Genomic DNA, 20,313 nt, shown 5'->3' with positions numbered 1-20,313 from the left:
TGTTTTCCTGCTTTGCCATTAGCCACCTCTTGAGGACAGAGGAGCATCTCTTTGTGCCCAGAATTCTCATTCCTCCGACGACTAAAGATGTTGCGTACCTTTTCTTGTATTTATTGACCTATTTTGAGCCTTTTGAATTAGTTTTAACATAGAATTATTAACTTTTCAGTTGTGGTCTATATATATATATATATATTTTTTTTTTTTTTTAAGATTTATTTTTATTTATTTCTCTCCCCTTCCCCCCCTCCCCCAGCTGTCTGCTCTCTGTGTCCGTTCACTGTGTGTTCTTCTTTGTCTGCTTCTATCCTTATCAGCGGCACCGGGAATCTGTGTTTCTTTTTTGTTGCGTCATCTTGTTGTGTCAGCTCTCCTTGTGTGTGGCCCCATTCTTGGACAGGATGCACTTTCTTTTGTGCTGGGCGGCTCTCCTTACGGACGCACTCCTTGTGCGTGGGGCTCCCCTATGCGGGGGACACCCCTGCGTGGCACGGCACTCCTTGCGCTCATCAGCACTGTGCACGGGCCAGCTCCACATGGGTCAAGGAGGCCCCAGGATTTGAACCGCGGACCTCCCATGTGGTAGGCGGACGCCCTAACCACTGGGCCAAGTCCGCTTCCCATGATCATTATATTATGGTTATATGTTTTTTTTAAAAGATTTTATTTATTTATTTCTCTCCCCTTCCCCACCCCCCACCCCGGTTGTCTGTCTTCTTTGTCCACTTCTGTTGTTGTCAGTGACATGGGAATCTGTGTTTCTTTTTTTGTTGTGTCATCTTGTTGTGTCAGTTCTCCATGTGTGCAGCATATGGTTATGTTTTTAAAGGCTTTTGTCTTTTAGAGGTAAAATTCAAATTTTAATGGATTAAATATTTGTTGGGATTGGATTCAAAATATCCCGGGTACGTGCGTAGATTTGGGTGTAGTGATGCAAAATTATTGACGCCGGTTGGGATGGGGGTGTTTCTAGATGGTATGTAAACCAGATTCCCTTCTCCTCCTGTTTTGGGTTACTCTGCCACACTCTGTCTCATCTCCCAAAAGTCTGTCTGTGGGTCTCTGACGCAGCACCCTGGGGCTCCGTGAAGTGAGACTGAGAGGCAGCTTGCAGGTTGGGAGCACAGGTGGGCTGGACAGGGCTGAGGGGAGGTTGTCCTCACCTGGCCCTCGGGAGGCCCACGTGCCTTCCGCTTTCGCTGCATGGCCATGTTGGGAACCAGCTCCTTGGAGTCCTCCCCGGAGCTCTCGGGGTGTCGAGGGCACTCTTGCCTAACCAGCATCTGGGAGCAGAGGCTCGGGGAGCAGAGGGCAAGTCATGTCAGAATCACCAAGTCTGTGATTTCAACTTGCCTGCCTAAATAATTAAGGTTTTACCAATGCTGAGAGCTGTCCCATCACCGCACCTGAGTGGCAATAGTTAAACAGCCTGCACAACACATACGTCTATAACCTTGTAAACCTTGGCAGTTAAAGAAATTGAACTCACTTTACTTTTTATACAACAGCATTTTAATGTAAATTAGATATTTCCGCATTCCAACCTTAAATACTTGAGTCTAAAATTCTCAAAAGTTAATATTAATGCAATCCCAAAATAACAGCATTATATCTAAAAAGCAGTGGTTCCTTAGGATCACCTCAGACTCGCCCATTTTTCCGGCTGACCCCAGCTGTCCTCAGCAGGCAGGGCAGCCAGTGCCAGTCCTGGGCGGAAGCCCTGCCCTCCTGGCTCCCACGAGGGACGAGACCCTGGGCTGCCGTGCCTGCCGGCTCAGTGGAGGCTCCCTCTCGTGCTCACCTTGACCCTCTCCCCTTACTTGCTTTCTCTGAGCAGCAGTGGCCCGGTTTGGCTCCAGGTCCTAGGGGATGGCAGACCCCATGCGAAGCTGTGGCCCCTGTTCCTACAGCGTCCAGCTCCTTTCCCCGGCACCGGGAAGTCTCCCGCAGGGTGCGCCTTGGGCAGCGGGGAGTTTCAAAGGGAGCCTTTGAAAAGAAGACTGGATGTCCTGCCCCCCAACGTCTTGTCGTTGTTGGGGTGTCATGGCATGGCCTTTGGCTCCCTGCGTTTCTTGGTTTAAAATGCCTGCTTTGGGGTCTCTGTTCTTTCTCTGCCCCTAGGTTGTGACTCGACTGATCCATCTCTTAGGTGAGAAGATCCTGGGCAGTCTTCAGCAAGGATCTGCCACAGGTGAGTGCTCAGAGGGAGCATGGCTGCAGCAGGGCGACAGGCTGGGGTGCCTGGACCCTGGAGTGCGTCCAAAGCACCCGCAGGAGACCTGAGCGGGCGCGGGGGGGTGGGTGCAGGGGGCACTGGTTTGGCAGTACTTGGAACACTTTACTAAAATATTGTATTGATGCCCGGAGAGAAATTCAAGTATGAGTGGAAAGAAGAAATGTAGAATCTCTCATCTATTTTTATTAGCTAATTAGAAAAGGAAAGGAAAAGGAGAGTGGGATCTCTGGGAAAGATGTCTGAATCAGCAACTACGGGGACAAAGAATGAAGACGAAAGTGATCTGGCACATGGGGACTTTTCCAGCCTATTTACCTTCTTCCAGTCATGCCCAGGGGAACTGCTTTTTCCTCTGGAATCCTGTTCACTCATGGTTCTCGGGGCCGTACTAGTCTCTGACATTGCTGTGTCTCAGGGAAAGGAGACGTGCAGGAGCAGTGCAGCCGTGGCCCCGCCTGCCTCCCCGCCCTGGCTGGACCGCTGCGACCCGCTTCCTGCGTCATGTGAACACTGAGCAGACCCTGCCTTGCCCTGCCAGAGCACCCCCTCCCCTCGGGAGCACGCACCTGCGCACACTCTATTTTAGAATGTTAGCCGAGAGCACGCAAGCGCAGGGCTCTTACAATGTGTTAGACGCTGTTCCAGCGCTTAACACACTGAAACGCACTCCCTCCACTGCGCTGTTTTCCTTGAGAGGCCAGTCTAAAATACATATTTTTTTCCCTTAAAACTACTCACGTACCTTAGTGTGGTGGCACTTTATACACATACATATATATGTAAATGACTAGTAACCATAATCGTAAATGAGTCACTTTTTGTGATAAGGTCATACTAAATATTTTAGAAGTTTTCTGCACAAAAATAAAGGTACAATAAGAAATGTGGGGGTATTACTATTATTATGAACTAATTTTTTTAAACTTTTTATTTTGAACTCACTTAAGACTCAGGAATTGCAAAACAAAGAATTATTGTTTATATCAGACCCAGCAAGAGGGCAGGGACTCAACCTGCATCTGCCTCTCTGATATATTCCAATAAAAAGCCTTACTGCAATCTTAACATGTAATCTAATCAAAGGCCCCCCAACTGATTTAATGCAATCAAAGGGGTATCATACCTGAAGGAATAGATTAGTTTACAAACATCATATTTCTCTTTTTGGGATTCATAAACTAATCTCAAATTGCCAAATGGGTCATGCTTTTTCATCCCTTTTGACACATTCTGTCTTCTAATTTGTGTTTTTAGACCATCTACATTTAATGCAATTATTTATACCTGCCTCTTTATTGTTTGCTGTTCTTCCCCTTTCTCCACATTCTCTATTTCACGTCTTCTTTTGGGTTACTTGAACCTTTTTTAGTATTCCATTTTTATTTATAAATTGTGGTTTCAAATATATCTTTTCATATATTGTTTTCAGTTGTTTCTCTAGAGATTGTAATGCACATAACATCACAATCTACTAATGTCAAAATTTTACCACTTTTAAGTGGAATATAGAAACCTTACTATCATTTAGGTCACTTTATTTTTCCCTCCCTTTTTTTTAAGATTTATTTATTTTCCCCCTTCCCCTCCTTCCGCCCTGCTTTTTTGCTGTCTGTGTTGTCTTCTCTTTTCATTTTCTCTCCTCTGGGATTCACCAGGATTCAATCCTGGAGACCCCTGATGTGGAGAGAGGGTCCCTGTCAAATGCGCCACCTCAGTTCCTGGTTGCTGCTGTGCAACACCTTCACTCTTCCCTTGTCTCTTTTTTGTCGCGTCATCATCTTGCTGCGTGACTCACTTGCACAGGCACTGGCTCACCGCACAGGCACTCTCATAGGCACTGGCTCACCCCACAGGCATGCTTTCTCTTCTTTTTCACCAGGAGGCCCCAGGGATCTAACCCAGGTCCTCCCATATGGTAGGCAGAAGCTCTATCACTTGAGCCAAATCTGCTTCCCTATTTTTCCTCTTTTATGATATGGTTGTTGTAAATATTACCTCTAGATACTTTGAAACCCTCCACCAGGCAATGTAAAGTTTTGCTCGCAAACTTATTTATTTTTAAATCAACAGTATTTTAAAGACTTGAGGAAAATATTCTTTTGTCTTTACCAAATATTTTCCCTTTCTGTTACTCTTTCTTTATTCCTGATGTTTTGTATTTCCCTCTATTATCATTTCTTTTCTGTTTGAAGAACCTCCCCTCCTTTAGCAGTTATTTTAGAGAAGGCCTGCTGTCAATTAATTGTTTTAGTTTTCTTTCATCTGAGGATGTCTTTATTTCACCTTCATTTCCAAAGGATATTTTCATTGGATATAGAATTCTGTGTTGACAGTTCTTTTCTTTCAGTACTTTAAAAAATGTCCTACTTCCTTTTCACCTCTCCTGTTTCTGATGAGAAATCCACAAGTATTCAAACAGTTGTTTCCCTTTAATAATGCATCATTTCTCTCTGGCTGTTTTCAAGATTTTTTTCTTTTAGTTTTCAGAAATTCCATGTTGATGTTTTTGTGAATGGATTTCTTTGGGTTTATCCTATTTAGGATTTGCCTATCTTCTTGAATCTGTAAGTTTATTTTTTGCCAAATTTGGTAGTAAATTTTTATGCTTTATTTCTTCAAATGTTTTTCAGCCCTTCACTCTTTCTCTTTTTCTTAGAACTGCGATGACACAAATGTTCAACCTTTTGTTATTGTCCCACAGGTCCCTGAGGTGCTATTATTTTCTTGTTCAATCTTTTCTCCCTCTCTTTTGTTGAAATTCATTCATTTCTTTTGATCTATCTTCACAGTCATTTACTCTTCCCTCTGTCACCTCCATGCTGTCATTAAACTCATTCAGTGCATTTTTTATTTCAGTTGTTGTATTTTTAAGTTCTAAAATTTCCATTTGGTTCTTCTTTTTGTCTTCTATTTCTTTGCTAAGACTTGATTTTTGCATTTGTTTTGACAGTGTTCATCATTGCTTATTTCAGCATGTTTTTGATAGTTGCTCCGCTACCCTTGTCAGAGAATTCCAACATCTGTGATATGTTGTCATTGTTGACTGTGGATTGTCCTTTCTCATTCCAGTTGAGGTTACCCTACTTCTTGGTAAGTTGGGTAATTTTGGGTTGTTTTGTATTTTGAGTATAATGTTAAGAACTTGGGTTCCTATTTAGCAGGCTGTTGGCATGCCTTTGTGGGCTGGGGTTTCACTATTAATTTAATTTCCAGGGCCTCTGTGGTGGTGTCCTGGTCTGTCCTTGTGTACTACCCAGAGGCACATTTGAACCCTGGCTGGAATTCTACCTGCAGCTCAGTTCAAAGCCTTTGCCGTGTGCCTAGGGTTGGTTTCATGCATGGCTATTGGGGGTAAGCCCAGAACTTCATAGGCAGATTTAAAGAATTCCTTTCTCCTGTCCCCATCTCTCTGTGGTCTCTCCCCACTGTCTAGTTGGGAGAGGAGTTGGGGGGCCATGCCCCATTCTCTGGTAGCAGCACCTGATGGGGAGGTAGGAGCCCTGCTTACTCTCCAGTATTGGCCAAAGAAGTGGGGAGGGGCACTGCTTCTTCTGTGCATTATCTAGGTGGGTGTAGACGGAAGGTTCTGTCCTGGGCTTTCTGTGAAACCCCTGGCAGTTCTGGGAAATGGGCTGTTGGAGGGCCCAGGCCACACTACGCGGGAGGCAGACTTGACCCAGGAACAGGCCACCAGGTCTCCCTTTGAGCCCCCAAGCCCCTGGCCTGTCTGCTGTCCTCTTTTTACCCTCTAGAGCCCTCTGATAGATGCTCCAGTGTCCAGAGTTCTTGACTGAAATTTGTGGGGCAGGTGGTCTCTCCATGTGCCTTTCTTCTGAGACCATGACCAGAACACCCAATGCTGCCCTTAAAGGCTAACAATGCTACAAAAATGGGTTTATTGAAAATGGAAGATTTTGACATCTTCTGAGGTAACTAAGAAAGACAGAATTGAAGAGGATTCCCCAAAGAAAAGCAGTGGGAAAAACAAGTAAAATCCAGACCTGAAGGAGAGATAGCTGGGTGTCCTTGTGGGGTGTGGAAGGCAAGTCCTATTGTGTTGTTGACTTGTGAGATGGTTAGGTGGGTTTAAGTGCAAAGTGAAGCATTTGGAAGCAGCAGGTGCATGCTCCGAGGCCCTCTGCCCCAGCTTGTGGCTCTCTTGGCCTGGGTTTGGGAGTCCAGTCCTTAGGGAGATGAGATGGGGGAGCAGGGCTCTGATTCGGGAGCTAGGTCGGGGCCATAGCAGGCCACGCATGGTGGGTTCTGTGCAGGTGAGCAAGCACAGGGGAGGAGCCAGGGGAGGGAGACGTGTGACGGGCTGCCTTTCCTTTATTTTCTCATCCACATCCGTTCTTACGTCCCTCCTTGAACCATGCGGCAGGTTTGCGCGTGCACCCGCAGGGCCTCCCCATGGCAGGGCCTCCCCGCGGCTGGGCTGGGGCTCCCCGCGGCTGGGCTGGGGCTCCCCACCACTGGGCTGGGCCTCCCCGCGGCTGGGCCGGGCCTCCCCACCACTGGGCTGGGCCTCCCCACGGCTGGGCTGGGGCTCCCCACGGCTGGGCTGGGGCTCCCCATGGCTGGGCTGGGGCTCCCCACGACTGGGCTGGGGCTCCCCATGGCAGGGCTGGGGCTCCCCACGGCTGGGCTGGGGCTCCCCGCGGCTGGGCTGGGGCTCCCCACCACTGGGCTGGGCCTCCCCGCGGCTGGGCCGGGCCTCCCCACCACTGGGCTGGGCCTCCCCACGGCTGGGCTGGGGCTCCCCACGGCTGGGCTGGGGCTCCCCATGGCTGGGCTGGGGCTCCCCACGACTGGGCTGGGGCTCCCCATGGCAGGGCTGGGGCTCCCCACGGCTGGGCTGGGGCTCCCCGCGGCTGGGCTGGGGCTCCCCGCGGCTGGGCTGGGGCTCCCCACCACTGGGCTGGGCCTCCCCGCGGCTGGGCTGGGCCTCCCCGCGGCTGGGCTGGGGCTCCCCACCGCTGGGCTGGGCCGGGGCTCCCCACCGCTGGGCTGGGCCTCCCCACGACTGGGCTGGGGCTCCCCGCGACTGGGCTGGGGCTCCCCGCGGCTGGGCTGGGGCTCCCCGCGGCTGGGCTGGGGCTCCCCATGGCAGGGCTGGGGCTCCCCACATCTCCGCCTTCCCATGGCCTGGCAGGGGCTTACACGGCGGGGGCTCATCCCTGCAGGGCACGGCACCTTCCCATGTGGCCTCTGTGTTGCTCGCTCACACCCCCCATTGCCATGGTGGCTGGACACGGTAGCGGGGCAGGTGCGGGGCGTGGCCCGTGGGCACGGGCAGCTGCAGACCTCATGCTCCTCGGCGGTGCCCTTGGGAGGCCTCTGGGCACTGGAAGGAACAGCTGCCCTGGGCCTGCAGGGCCTTGTGCTCGTGGGGGCAAAGACAGCTCCCTCCGCGCTGCGTCCGGAGTAGCCTTCTGTGGAGGGCAGGGGTGGGGGCTGGTCGAGAAGTGGCCGGTGGGCCTGATGGGCAGGGTTGGGAGGGGGAGAGGGCGGGAGCAGCCAGCCCAGAGGCGTGGGAACTGCCTGGCCGCGTGGACACAGGTCCAGGCAGTGGGCTGGGCGCAGATACCGCGCTTGTGGGGAGGGCTGGATGTCGCTCGCTAACATCATGGATCTTCTCTTGTCTGCGTGTGAAAGCGTGCTTGCTTCCTTCCGGGGCCTCTGGTCTTTCCTTGACCACGCGCTCGCTCGCAGTGTTCGGGTGTGGGCCTCGTGGCATGCTGCGAGGATGGGCAACCGCCTGCCGCTTTCCCTCTGCTGCTCCCACCCAGCACTGGCCTGGCCCAGCCCTTCCTCCACACGGACCTCCCCTGCAGAGCCCCCAGCCCTGGGTCAGCCGCACAGAGCGGGAAGAGGAGAATGGGGACCCCTCTGGAGAAGGGTGCCCTTACTGCCCGGCCCACGGGGTCTGGTGCCAGCAGCTGCTGGGCCAGGACGGGTTGCAGGGAGGCCGCTGGGGGCGCACGCAGAGGGGGCACAACGGAGACCGGGAGAGAGCGGGTCCAGGAATGGCCCCCCCTGGAAACAGGCCCCAAGAAGGGATTTGGGGAGCTCTGGTTAAGCTGCCTCACTGCTGTGGCAGCCGAGGGCTCCCAAGAAGAGCAGCGGGCGGGGGGCCAGGCAGCCCCTGGGCAGGAAGCGCTGCTGGCCAGCCCAGCCTTTCCTGCCGCTGCCCGGGGTGGCTGGTGGCCCCTCCACAGGCTCTCTGGGCCCGGTTTCTGGTGCCATCAGTGTAGGGTGGCCCTCGGGGTGCTGGGCTCTCGCTTTCGCGCTCACGTCTGGGCCTCAGGACAAGGAGGGCTCCCTCGAAACCTTCCTTGGAAGCCCCACGTCCTTCTTGTCGTCCAGGGCCGCTCCCGGGTCAGTCTGGGGTGGTTCTGTGCTTCACCTCCTCTGGTCTCTGGAACCCCCTCAGTGGGAGTAAAGGCATCTGTGAAGTTTGTTTCTAGACTTAGCGGCTCATCTGCCAGGAAGCTTTAACTCTGAGTTCTTCCTGGGCCCCCAGTTGTTTCCATATTTAGTTTGCTCCCTGACTCCCCTGCCCCTCCCTCTCGCTGCTCCAGTTCCCATCTGCTCCCGTCAGCACTGGCCGACTCTCAGTGCTTCCTGTCTGAGGATCGTGAGGGTACTCGCAAGCATGGCCTGGCAGAGGCCCTGCTGGTGGGAGAAGCAGGTCTGCACCTGAGACCTTGACCCAGCGGCTCATGCCATGTGCCTTCTGGAAACATCTAGAGGCCCCCAGCCATGCCAGGGGGTGCCAGGGGAGCACAGCGAGGATGGAGCGCTCACCCTGTTCTCTCCCCCCACAGGCCACCCAATGGGGCTGCACACTGCAGGCAGCAAGTGGGACTCGGGGAGCCCCGCCAGCAACCTGTCCACGGTGGCCGTCCTACCCGTGTCCGAGGACGTGCCCCTCACGGCCTTCGCCCTGGAGCTCAAGCACGCCCTCAGTGCCATCGGTGAGCACCTGGCCTGCACCCGCCCCCGCCTCCCCCTGCCTCGCAGGCCTCCCGTTCTGCAAAAGGCAGCTGAGTGTTGCCCCTCAGTTACAGAGCACCTTGAGAAGGCACAGGGCCCCCGAGTGCCCCAGGGGCCCCGCCAGACAGCTCTCGGCCCTGCGGACGCCCCCACCCTCCACAAAGGAAATGTATTTAAGGGACTTGGGGCGATTTCCTGTTTCACTGCGAGGTTGTGTAATGTGCTGCAGCATGTAGATTGCCTCCTGTCTCGCGTGTTCCTTCTTTGACACGCTGGGGTAAGGCCAGCTCAGTTCCCGAGTGCTGGGACATGGGCGGGAGGCAGGGCCTGCGGGCGGCCTTGGGGACCTGGCTGGGAGAGTGGGCACGATTGCCTGGTGCTGGAAGGCTGGACAGTATTCCCAGTTCCTGACAGCTATTAAACTGGGATTCAAGAACAAGAAGCTGGAATTCCTGAGAATTCTTGGGAATTCCTCAAATCACAAGGTATTTTTTATTTTTCATAACACTTTATTTAATTGTGAGTGACCAACATAATAATCAGTAAATCTTTTTCCAATAATTTTAAGGTATATTAAAAGCTTCAGAGGTTGTCTCTAAGAAAATGATATAATAATAAATGCAAAGCATGATATCTTAGTATCATGAGGCAATGTATTGTGACTAGATATAGGTTTCAGTACCATGTAAAAATGTTCTCATCCCAATGTAGACATTTGGTAAGAGAAAACATTAAACACAAAATAAGCGTCAAATGAGAATGAGTTTACAAATTGAAAGGTACCACTACAAATAGGTAATGTTTAGATGTTATTCTTAAAATGAAGGTTTAAAACACATAAAGCATCATCTTGACCATTTTCTCATCACAAGTGAAAAAACCCTCTCATTTCCTGTTGGTATTGTCTGAATTTCGAGAGTGTGTGTCAGGCTTCTTCAGGTTGCACAGTAGGGACGTGTGGTGGCTGGGACCTGTGGCTCCCACAGAAGCAAGTTCCTAAACTTAACGCATCCGCGTGGGTGCGAGCCCAAGGAGAGACCTTGTGATGAAGTGGCTCCCATTAAGGTGTGGCCCTGCCGACTCGAGATGGGTCTCAGTCCTATTACTGGTGGCCTTCTAGCGAAGCCACAGAGAGAGAGCCACGGAAGTCAGGAGTCGGGGGAACCCAGAGCAGCCAGCAGAGGCCGCCGTGGGCATCGCCTTGTGACGGAAAAGCCCAGGGCCACGGACGGCCAGCAGCCGCCCCAGAACGCCACAGCCTCCGGGGAGCCTCGCCTTGACGACGCTGTGAGTTCAGGCTTCTCCCAGCTGCTAAACCGTGAGCCGATGCATTCCCATTGTTTAAGCTGACCCACTGCGTGGTATTTGTTTTAGCAAGCAAGAAACTAAAACAGGACATGTTTTATGTAAGCTCATTCTCTTTTCTGTTTTTAACTTTTTATTTTGAAATTATGGTAGATTAATGAGAAGTTGAAAACATAGCACAGTGGAATCCCTTGTGCCCTTTGCCCAGCTCCCCCGTGGTGGCATCTTCCGTCGTAGATGCTGGTAGGATCACTGAACTTCAGGCTTGGTCCCGTATGTTTCGATGCCATTTCAGTGCACGTGTGGATGTTCCTTCACCAGAAGCAGTGCCCTCGTGCTGCCCGTAAAGTCACACTCCTCTTCCCCCTCCTCCTACGCACCGCACCAGTCGGTCCTTCAGCCCAGGGACACTTGAATGTCATGGGTACGGCCTTTTGCGAGTGGCTGCCTTCACGCAGAAGTGCGTTCCTCATGCGGCTGAGGAGCGTTCTGTGGTCTGGGTCTGGATGCACCAGTTGGTCTAACCGTTCACCTACTGAAGGACTTCAGGGTTGTTTTCAGTTTTGGGTTATTCCAGTAAACTTGCTGAAAACACTCATGTAAGGGATTTCATGTGAATCTATGTTTTTATTTCTCTGGGATAAGTGCTTAGAATTGCACTTGCAGTGTTGTATGGTAAGATATGTTTAGTTTTATAAGAAACTGCCCCACTATTTTAACTGTCTTCCAGAGAGACTGCACCATTTTGCATTCCCACTAGCAGTGATGAGTGATCCAGTTTCTCCACATCCTTGCCAGCAATTTGGGATTGTCACAGCTTTTTTATTTTAGTGGCTCTATTAGCTGGGTAGTGACAGCTAACCATAATTTTAATTGGCTTTTCCCTAATGGTTAATGATATTGAGCATCTTTACATGTGCTCACTGTCATCTGTAGATCGCTTTTGGGAAAATGTCTCTTTTATCTTTTGCCCATTTTCTACCTGGATTTTTTCCTTAACTGTTGAATTTTGAGAAATCTTTATATAGTCTAGATACTAGTCCTTTGTTAGATACGAGGTTTGCAAATGTTCTTTCATCGTCTTAACAAGGTCTTTCCCGGAGCAAAATTTTTTTTTTTAATTTAGGAACTTTTAAAAAATTTCTAAGCACTTTCCCTTCTCCCTCCTCCTATCCCCTTGTAAGCGCTAATCTACTTTATATCTGTGAATTTGCTTTGTCTAGTCATGTCTTATATTGATGCCATACCATATTTGTCCTTACGTGCCTTGTTTGTTTCACTGAACATACTGTTTTCAGCGTTCTTCCATGTCGCAGCAGGTCTCAGAATTTCATTCTTTCTCGTGGCTCAACAATGCTCCAGTGCATGTATGCTCCATATTTTGTTTATCCATTCATTTTTTGATGGACATTTGGGTTCTTTCCAGCTTTGGGCTATTGTGAATAATGCTCCTGTAAACATTGGTGTACATGTATCTATTTTGGACCCTATTTTCACTTTCTTTGGGTACTTACCTAGAAGTGATGTTGCCAGGGTAAATGGTTTATTAGTTAGTGTTCTCTAGTGAAGCAGAACTGGCAGAAGCTATCTGTAAATATTACGAGATTTTTAAAAGAATTGTCTCATGTGACTGTGGGGATGGACAAGTTGGAATTCTGTAGGGCAGGCCACCCGCTCGGAAGTCTGATGAAGGTTTTTGGATGTGTCCCCAGGAGAAGCTGGGTGGCTGAAGTAGAGATGGAAATTCTCCCTCTTCCTGCTGAAATCATCATGTCTTCTTTTAAATTTAAAAATGTAAATCCTTCAACTGATTGGGTGAAACTTCTCTCATTGTTGAAGGCAGTCTCCTCAGTTAATTGTAGATATAATCAGCCACAGAGGCAATCAGCTTACTGATGATTGAAGTCCATGAAACATCCTTACATTCACGATCAGTCCAGTGCTTGCTTGACTAAACGACTGGACACCATAACCTGGCCAAGTTGACACATGAACTTAACCACAAATGGTAATTCTACATTTAACTTTTTGAGGAGCCTCTGTATTGCTTTCCACAGTGGCTGCACCAACAGTGCTCTAGAGCTCTGATTTATATGCATCCTTTCCAACTCTTATTATTATGTTTTTTGTTTGTTTTGTTTTTAAGATTTATTTTATTTATATCTCTCCTCTCCCCACCCCACCCCCCGGCAATGGTCTTTTCTCTGTGTCTCTTGGCTGTGTGTGTGTTCTTCTTTGTCCGCTTCTGTTGTTGTCAGCGGCATGGGAATCCGTGTCCCTTTTTGTTGCGTCATCTTGTGTCAGCTCTCTGTGTGTGCGGCACCATTCCTGGGCAGGCTGCACGTTCTTTCGCACTGGGCAGCTCTCCTTACGGGGCGCACTCCTTGTGCGTGGGGCTCCCCTATGCGGGGGCACCCCTTTGTGGCCCGGCACTCCTTGCGCGCATCAGCACTGAGCATGGGCCAGCTGCACATGGGTCAAGGAGGCCCAGGGTTTGAACCACGGACCTCCCATGTGGTAGGCGGACACCCTAACCACTGGGCCAAGTCCGCTGCCCTATTGTTATGTTTTTAATAATAGTCATCCTTGTGGGTGTGAAGTGATATTTCACTGTGGCTTTGATTTGCATTTCCCTAATGGCTAATCATGTTGATCATCTTTTCATGTGTTTATTGACTGTTTATATATCTTCTTTGGAGAAATGTTTACTCAAGTCTTTTGCCTGTTGTTTTTTTTTTAAATTGGATTATTTGTCTTTTTGTTGTTGCTTTGTAAAAAAAAGTTCTAACTTCATTCTTTTGTATATGGATATCCAGTTTTTCCAGCACCATTTATTGAAGAGATTCTTCTCTATCCTTTGCATGTACTTAGCATCCTTGTTGAAAATCAACTGGCTTTAAATGTGTGGATCTATTTCAGGACTTTCAATTCTGTTCCATTGGTCTATTTGTCTCTTTTTATGCTTGTACCATACTGTTTTTGATTTCTGAGGCTTTGTAGTACTCTTTGAAATCATTAAGTATGAGTCCTCCAGTTTTGTTCTTTTTCAAAATTGTTTTGAATATCCAGGGCCCCTTGAAGTTCCATGTCAATTTGGGGATCAGTTTTTCCATTTCTGCAAAAAAGAAAAAAAAGGCTGCTGGAATTTTGATAGGGATTGCATTGAACCTATGGATAACTTTGGGTTACTTCATCTTAATATTAACTTGTCCTATTAATGAACATGGGCTGTTTTCCCATTTACTTCTTTAATTTCTTTCAGCAGTGCTTTGTAGTTTTTACTATACAAGTCTTTTATATCATTGGCTAAATTGATTCCTACATATTTTATTCTTTTGGATGCTACTGTAAATGGAATCATCGTAATTTCCTTTGGCTTGTTCATTACTGGTATATAGGAACACAATTAATTTTTTATATATATGTTTTTTTATTATCTCTTATACACAGTTGATTTGGATGTGTTGCTCTTGTACCCTGCCACTTTGCTGAAGTTATTTATTAGCTTGTATTAGTCAGCCAGAAAGAGGTGCTGATGCAAAGTACCAGAAATCTGTTGGCTTTTATAAAGGGTATTTATTTGGGGTAAAAGCTTATGGTCACAAGGCCCTGAAGAGGTTCCGTAAGAGGTACTTTCTCACCAAATGTCTGTAGCTACATGTTGAAGCAGGATGGCTGCTGACATCCACGAGGGCTCAGGCTTCCTCTTCCCCTGCAGGCTCCATGGGCCCAGCTTCTTCCCATCTCAGCTGTCGGCTGGCGTAAGGCTCATCTCTCAGAGCCTCTCAGTTGCTGGTTTCTCTTCAAAAGGTCAGCTATAAACTACCAGGCAAATGTCTCCTCTCTCCCTGGGGCTCCAGCGTCAAAACCAAGTTCTCCTCTGCCATGTCTTTTTCTGTGTATCTCCTTCTGTGAGCGTCTGTTTTATCAGCCCGCCAAGGAAGCAGGGAGTCAACCCTCCACATCCTAATGACATAGTTAAATCAAAGCCCTAATCTTATTTAATCAAGTAAACAAACATAAAGCCTCTGAACTTATATCAAAGGGCATCGTGCCCAGAGGAACAGACCAGTTTACAAACATAATCCTTATCTCTTTATGGAATTCATCAACAACCTCAAACTGCCACGCAGCTCTAATGGCTTTCTTAGGGGTTCTTTTGGGTTTGTTAATCATAAGATCCTGTCCTCAGGCAAGGGTGCTCAGTTCTGTCAAGTGCTTTCCTGCATCTTTGAGGCAGTCGTGTGGGTCTCCCCTTCCCTTCATAGTGCTATTTCTGAGGTTGAACTACCCTAGCATTCCTGGGAGGTAGCCCACTTGTCCCTGGTACATAATCTTTTTAATATGCTGTTGGATTTGGTTTTGCTAGTATTTTGGTATGGATTTTTGCATAAGGAAGTTTGTGCATAATTTTGTCTTCTTATGATATCTTTACCAGGCTTTGATATCAAGGTAATTTTGACCTCAGAACGTTTTTTTTTTTTTTTTTTTTTGCTGTGTTTTTTTTTGTTTTTTGGTTTTTGGTTTTTTTTTTTTTGGCTGAGAACGTTTTATCCTCTTGAATTATTTGGAAGAGTTTGAAAAGGGTTGGTGTTAATTCTTCAAATATTTAGTTAGAATTCATAAGTGAAACCATCTGGTCCTAGACTTTTCATTGGTGGATGATTTTTGATTATTGACTCAATCTCTGTACATGTTATAGATTTGTTGAGGGTTTTCTCCTTTTTCTTGAGTCAGATAAATTGTGCAATTCTAGGAATTTTTCCATTTAATCTAGATAATATGATTTATTGGCCCTTATTTTTTTATAGTATTCTCTCATAGTCCTTTTTATTTCTATAAGGTAAGTAGTGATATCACCATTTTCATTTCTTTTTTTTTTTTAAGATTTATTTTTATTTATTTAATTCCCCTCCCCTCCCCCGGTTGTCTGTTTTCTGTGTCTTTTTGCTGTGTCTTGTTTCTTTGTCCGCTTCTGTTGTCGTCAGCGGCACGGGAAGTGTGGGCAGCGCCATTCCTCGGCAGGCTGCTCCCTCCTTCGCGCTGGGCGGCTCTCCTTACGGGTGCACTCCTTGAGCGTGGGGCTCCCCTACGCGGGGGACACCCGTGTGTGGCACGGCACTCCTTGCGCACATCAGCACTGCGCATGGGCCAGCTCCACACGGGTCAAGGAGGCCCGGGGCTTGAACCGCGGGCCTCCCATGTGGTAGACGGACGCCCTAACCACTGGGCCAAAGTCCGTTTCCCACCATTTTCATTTCTGATTTTAGTTATGTACATCTCTTTTTTGGTCATTCTAGGTAAAGGTTTGTCAATATCATGAATTGGAATTGAACTTTGTCAAATGCTTTTTCGTCATTGATTGATATGATCATATAATTTTTCTTCTGTGGCCATTAAATTGGTAGATAGCATTGATTTATTTTCAAATACTTAACCAGGCTTGAGTTCCTGGAATAAACTCCACTTGGTCATGGTGGATAATTCTTTTTATACATCGCTAGATTTATTAGCTGGTATCTTGCTGAGGACTTTTGCATTATGTGTGTGTGGTTTCCAGTCTTCTTTGATGGTGCTGCCTTTGGCCTCATAAAATGAGTTGAAAGTGTTCACTCCTCTTCTTTCTGGAAGGGATTGCGTATGGTCAGTGTTCATCTTTCTGTGGGTGTTTAGTAGAATTCTTCAGGGAAATCATCTGGGTCTGAAGTAGGGGGAGTGGACTTTTAAACTATGAATTTAATTTCTTTTTTTTTTTCTCTCCCCTCCCCCCCCCCAGTTGTCTGTTCTCTGTGTCCATTCTCTGTGTGCTCTACTGTGACCGCTTCTATCCTTACCAGCAGCACCGGGACTCTGTGTTTCTTTTTGTTGCGTCATCTTGCTGTCAGCACTCAGTGTGTGCGGCGCCATTCCTGGGCAGGCTGCACTTTCTTTCGTGCTGGGCGACTCTCCTTACAGGGCGCGCTCCTTGCGCGTGGGGCTCGCCTAAGTGGGGGACACCCCTGTGTGGCAGGGCACTCCTTGCATGCATCAGCACTGCGCACGGGCCAGTCCCACACAGGTCGAGAGGCCCGGGGTTTGAACCGCGGACCTCCCATGTGGTAGGCAGACGCCCTATCCACTGGGCCAAGTCTGCTTCCCTGAATTTAATTTCTTTATTAGTGTTCGACTTTGCTAAAAGCTGCTAGGAATAGTATTTCAGAAATGCTTTTATAATGGGAAGTTTATTAGGTTAAGAGCTTAAGTCCTGAGGCTGTGAAAATGTCCCGATCAAGGCATTGCCAGAGGTGCTGTTTCACCGAGGGGCGGCTGTTGGCGACCTGGGCTCCGGCCGTGGGCAGGCAAGGTAGCTGCTCGTCCAGTCTCGTCTCTGCCTTCTCCTCCAGGCTCACCTTCTCCCCACGCTCAGCTGTGGGCGAGCAGGCACGTGGCGCGCCTCTCCCCGCTCCCCTGGGCCTCCCTCTCAGCCTCCTTCCTGCCTCTGTGCTCCGCTGACTCCAGCCTCTGGCCCTGGGGCCTCTCTCAGCTTCTCAGGGTTTCTCTGTCCCTGCCAATTTTTTTGTGTCTCTGCTGCTTTTAGTCCTTCATTGATGAAGGACTCGAGGATGAGGATTGAGACCCATCCTGCGGAAGCGCATGTGGCTCAAACAACTGAGCTCCCGCCTACCATCCGGGAGGTCCCTGGTTCAGTTCCCAGGGCCTCCTAAAGAAGACAGCAATCTGGCACGATGGGCAGGTGTGGCAAGCTGACACAACAAGAGACACAACAAGAAAAACATAATGAGAGACGCAACAAAGCAGGGAATGAAGGTGATTCAAGTGCTTAGGTGCCTCCCTCCCACATCAAAAGTCCTGGATTCAGTTCCTGGTGCCTCCTAAAGAAACAAGGAAGATAAACAGACACAGGAAGTGCAAACAATGAGGGATGGGGAGAAATAAATGAAATAAATCTTTGAAAAAAAAAGACCCACCCTGGGTCCCACTGTCTAATCAAAGGCCCTGTTACAGCAGGGGCTCTTAACAAGGGGTCTGTGAGCTCGAACTGAAATCCAGAAAAACGCTATTCTTGTGGGGACGTGCAGGTGCAGGTGTGATATAGTTATTAAATAATACCCAGTATAGTATGGACTTAGCAAGGAGTCCATGGTTTTCACCTGACTGGCAAAGGGATCTGTGAAACAAAGAAGGTGAAGAACCCCTGAAGTAAAGGAACAGGAGCAGGTTCGCTCTAAGAGGATTTTCTGGGGTCCGTAAAAGACTCAAAACAGCACAATTAGTATCGGATTATTCAAATGATGTATTTCATATTGGGTTGAGTAGTTTGTGCTTTTGAAGAATTGGTCCATTACCACCAAGTTGCGAAGTTTTTGTGCTTAGAATTGTATGTAGTTTCATTTTAATGTATGTAGGGTCTGTAGTGATATGTCACCTGTTCATTCCTGATATTAGGTAGTTTTGTCTCCTCTCTGTTTTCTTTGTCAGTCTCCCTTGAGTTTTATCAGTTTTAGTGATCTTTTCAAAGAATCAGCTTTTTGTTTAATTGACTTCCTCTATTTCTCTGTTTTTAATTTCATTGAGTATTGCTCTTATTATTATTTCTGCACTTCTGCTTGTTTGGGTTTATTTTGCTCTTCTTTTTCTACTTTCTTGAATGTAAGGTATTGATTCTAGCATTTTCTTGTTCTATATAAGCATTTAGTGCTTTATATTTTCTTCTCAGCACTGCTTTGGTGTTAGTCCCAAATTTTGTTGTTTTCATTTTCATTCAGTTCAGTGTACCCATGTGTTACTTGAACTTTATCTTAAAATTCCATTTTGATATCTCTGTAGTCTTTTTTTAATATTTTTTTTATTTTTAAAAAAGCTTTAGATTATATAAATGTTACATAAAAAATATAGGGGATTCCCATATGCCCTACCCCTCGCTCTCCCACACTTTCCCACATTAATAACATCCTTCATTTGTGTAGGACATTTGTTATAATTGATAAACACATATTGAAGCATTGTTACTAACCATGGACTATAGTTTACATTGTAGTTTATACTCTGTCCCATACCATTTTGACAAAATATATAATGGCCTGTATCTGTCGTTGCAGTGACATGCAGTACTATTCCAATGTCCTGAAAATGTCCCCATATTACACCTATTCTTCCCTCTCCCTCCCCTCAGAACCTCTGGTAGCCACTGCCTTTATATCAATGATAAAAGTTCTTCCATTGCTAGAATAATAAGTCTATAATAGAACAATAATAAGTCTATTTTAGTCCATTGTTCATTTCCCAATCTTGAGGATTTGGGGAAGGTGATGCCCACTCTGCCCCCATTGAGAGGGAGCTTAGATTCCATGGCGCAGATAAATGGAACTATCTTGCTTGCACTCTGTTCCTTGGGATGGGCATTTTCAATTGTCATCTCCTTTTTAGTTGTCCTGGGTGAGTCCAGTGAACTGGAGAGTAGGTGTTGCAACACTGCTGAGTTTCATGGCTCAACTGGCACATGGATGGACCAAAGATCTAAGTCTCAGAGACATATATTTAACAAGTATAGTGTTAATTATAGGTTCAAATAAAAGAGGCAGAAGAGCCATATATAGGGAAACTATATAAGTCTATCTCTATTACATTGGGGAGCACAAATTCCAAAGTAAGGCCCATTGACAGGGTGCCAATTCCTGAGCTTGTCTGCCCTGCTTAGAGTTTCTGGATGTCTTCAGAACTCTCAGAAGCCCTGCTATTTGAGGCACTGTTTACTGTGGTAGTTGATGAGATCCTGCTGAGATATGCATAAGCGTAACCTCTGGAATAACCTCCTGACTCACTTTGAAATCTCTTAGCCATAAAAACTCATTTGTATTTACCATTTCCCCTTTTTTTCAGATACATTTTTAGTTGGCATTTGATAATAATACCTTGGTGCCAGGGAGGCTCATCCCCAGGAGAAATGTCCCACGCCGGGGGTGCAGGGGGAGAAAAGTAGTGCGTTTATATGCTAAATTTGGCTTAGAGATGATCTACATTTGAGCAACAAGGAGGCTTTCAAGAAGTAACTTTTAGGCAATATATAATACTAGGCTTAAGTTTCAATTTCACAAGTAAAGGTTCACAAGTATAATTATCAATATCAAGGGCCTGGCATAATGGTCTGTCTTCCTTCACTGGGCACTGCCCTTGTGCTCAGGAGATTCTTGCCATCCTATTAGAGAATGTAGCAAAACTCCCCAGGATGGAAATTCAATATTCTTTCAGTTGTTGTGTGGGTCTCCACCCACCAAGACAGTGGTCCATGAACACTTGAACATATTCATATATGCCTTAGAGGCACGCCCCAGGTGCACCCCTCCCCGTGCATCCTCCCCTCACCAGCACCCCATCTATAGTCCCTTGCTTTTATATCGAAAGGGAAGGGATGGGTGCCTGTCTCGTTGCCACTTGGCAGGGGTGGAAGTCCTGGTTCCTGGCTGGGCCTCTGCTAACAATGTGAAGAGGGGCTGGTGCCTGGCCAGCACTGGGGGATGGAGTTCCCATATCCCCTGGGCCTTTGCTGACACCACTTGGCCTCCTCTGATGGGGTGAGGAGAGGCATTTTCCCTGCATCACTTGGCTGGGGCAAGGCAGGTGTCTTCAGAAACGCCCTGATCTCACACTGCTCTTGTCCCCAGTTCCTGGGCTTTCCTTGGGGCTTTGTTTCGCCTGCACCCCTGGGTGTTTCTGGGCTGCAGCTTCTCTGTCACCCTGTCCAGGATGTGCAGCAGTCATAGTGAAGCCCACCAAGA

The 20,313-nt window shown here is 47.7% G+C and overlaps 1 protein-coding gene across 13 annotated transcripts in view; it reads left to right on the top strand.

The window, feature by feature from the left end:
* PNPLA7 (patatin like phospholipase domain containing 7) overlaps positions 1 to 20,313 on the top strand; it is an 88,887-nt gene that overhangs the window by 56,016 nt on the left and 12,558 nt on the right. For all 13 annotated transcript variants that reach the window (XM_058302792.2, XM_071217143.1, XM_071217142.1 and 10 more), the window contains 2 exons: positions 2,122 to 2,191; positions 9,064 to 9,213. In XM_058302792.2, the coding sequence (XP_058158775.1) occupies positions 2,122 to 2,191; positions 9,064 to 9,213 (220 nt within the window). The remainder of the gene's footprint in view (positions 1 to 2,121; positions 2,192 to 9,063; positions 9,214 to 20,313) is intronic.

Source organism: Dasypus novemcinctus, chromosome 8 (genome assembly GCF_030445035.2).
Source record: "Dasypus novemcinctus isolate mDasNov1 chromosome 8, mDasNov1.1.hap2, whole genome shotgun sequence".
Taxonomy (NCBI): Eukaryota; Metazoa; Chordata; class Mammalia; order Cingulata; family Dasypodidae; genus Dasypus; species Dasypus novemcinctus.
Note: the sequence above shows the minus strand (reverse complement) of the source record. Positions and strands in the feature narration are given on the sequence as shown.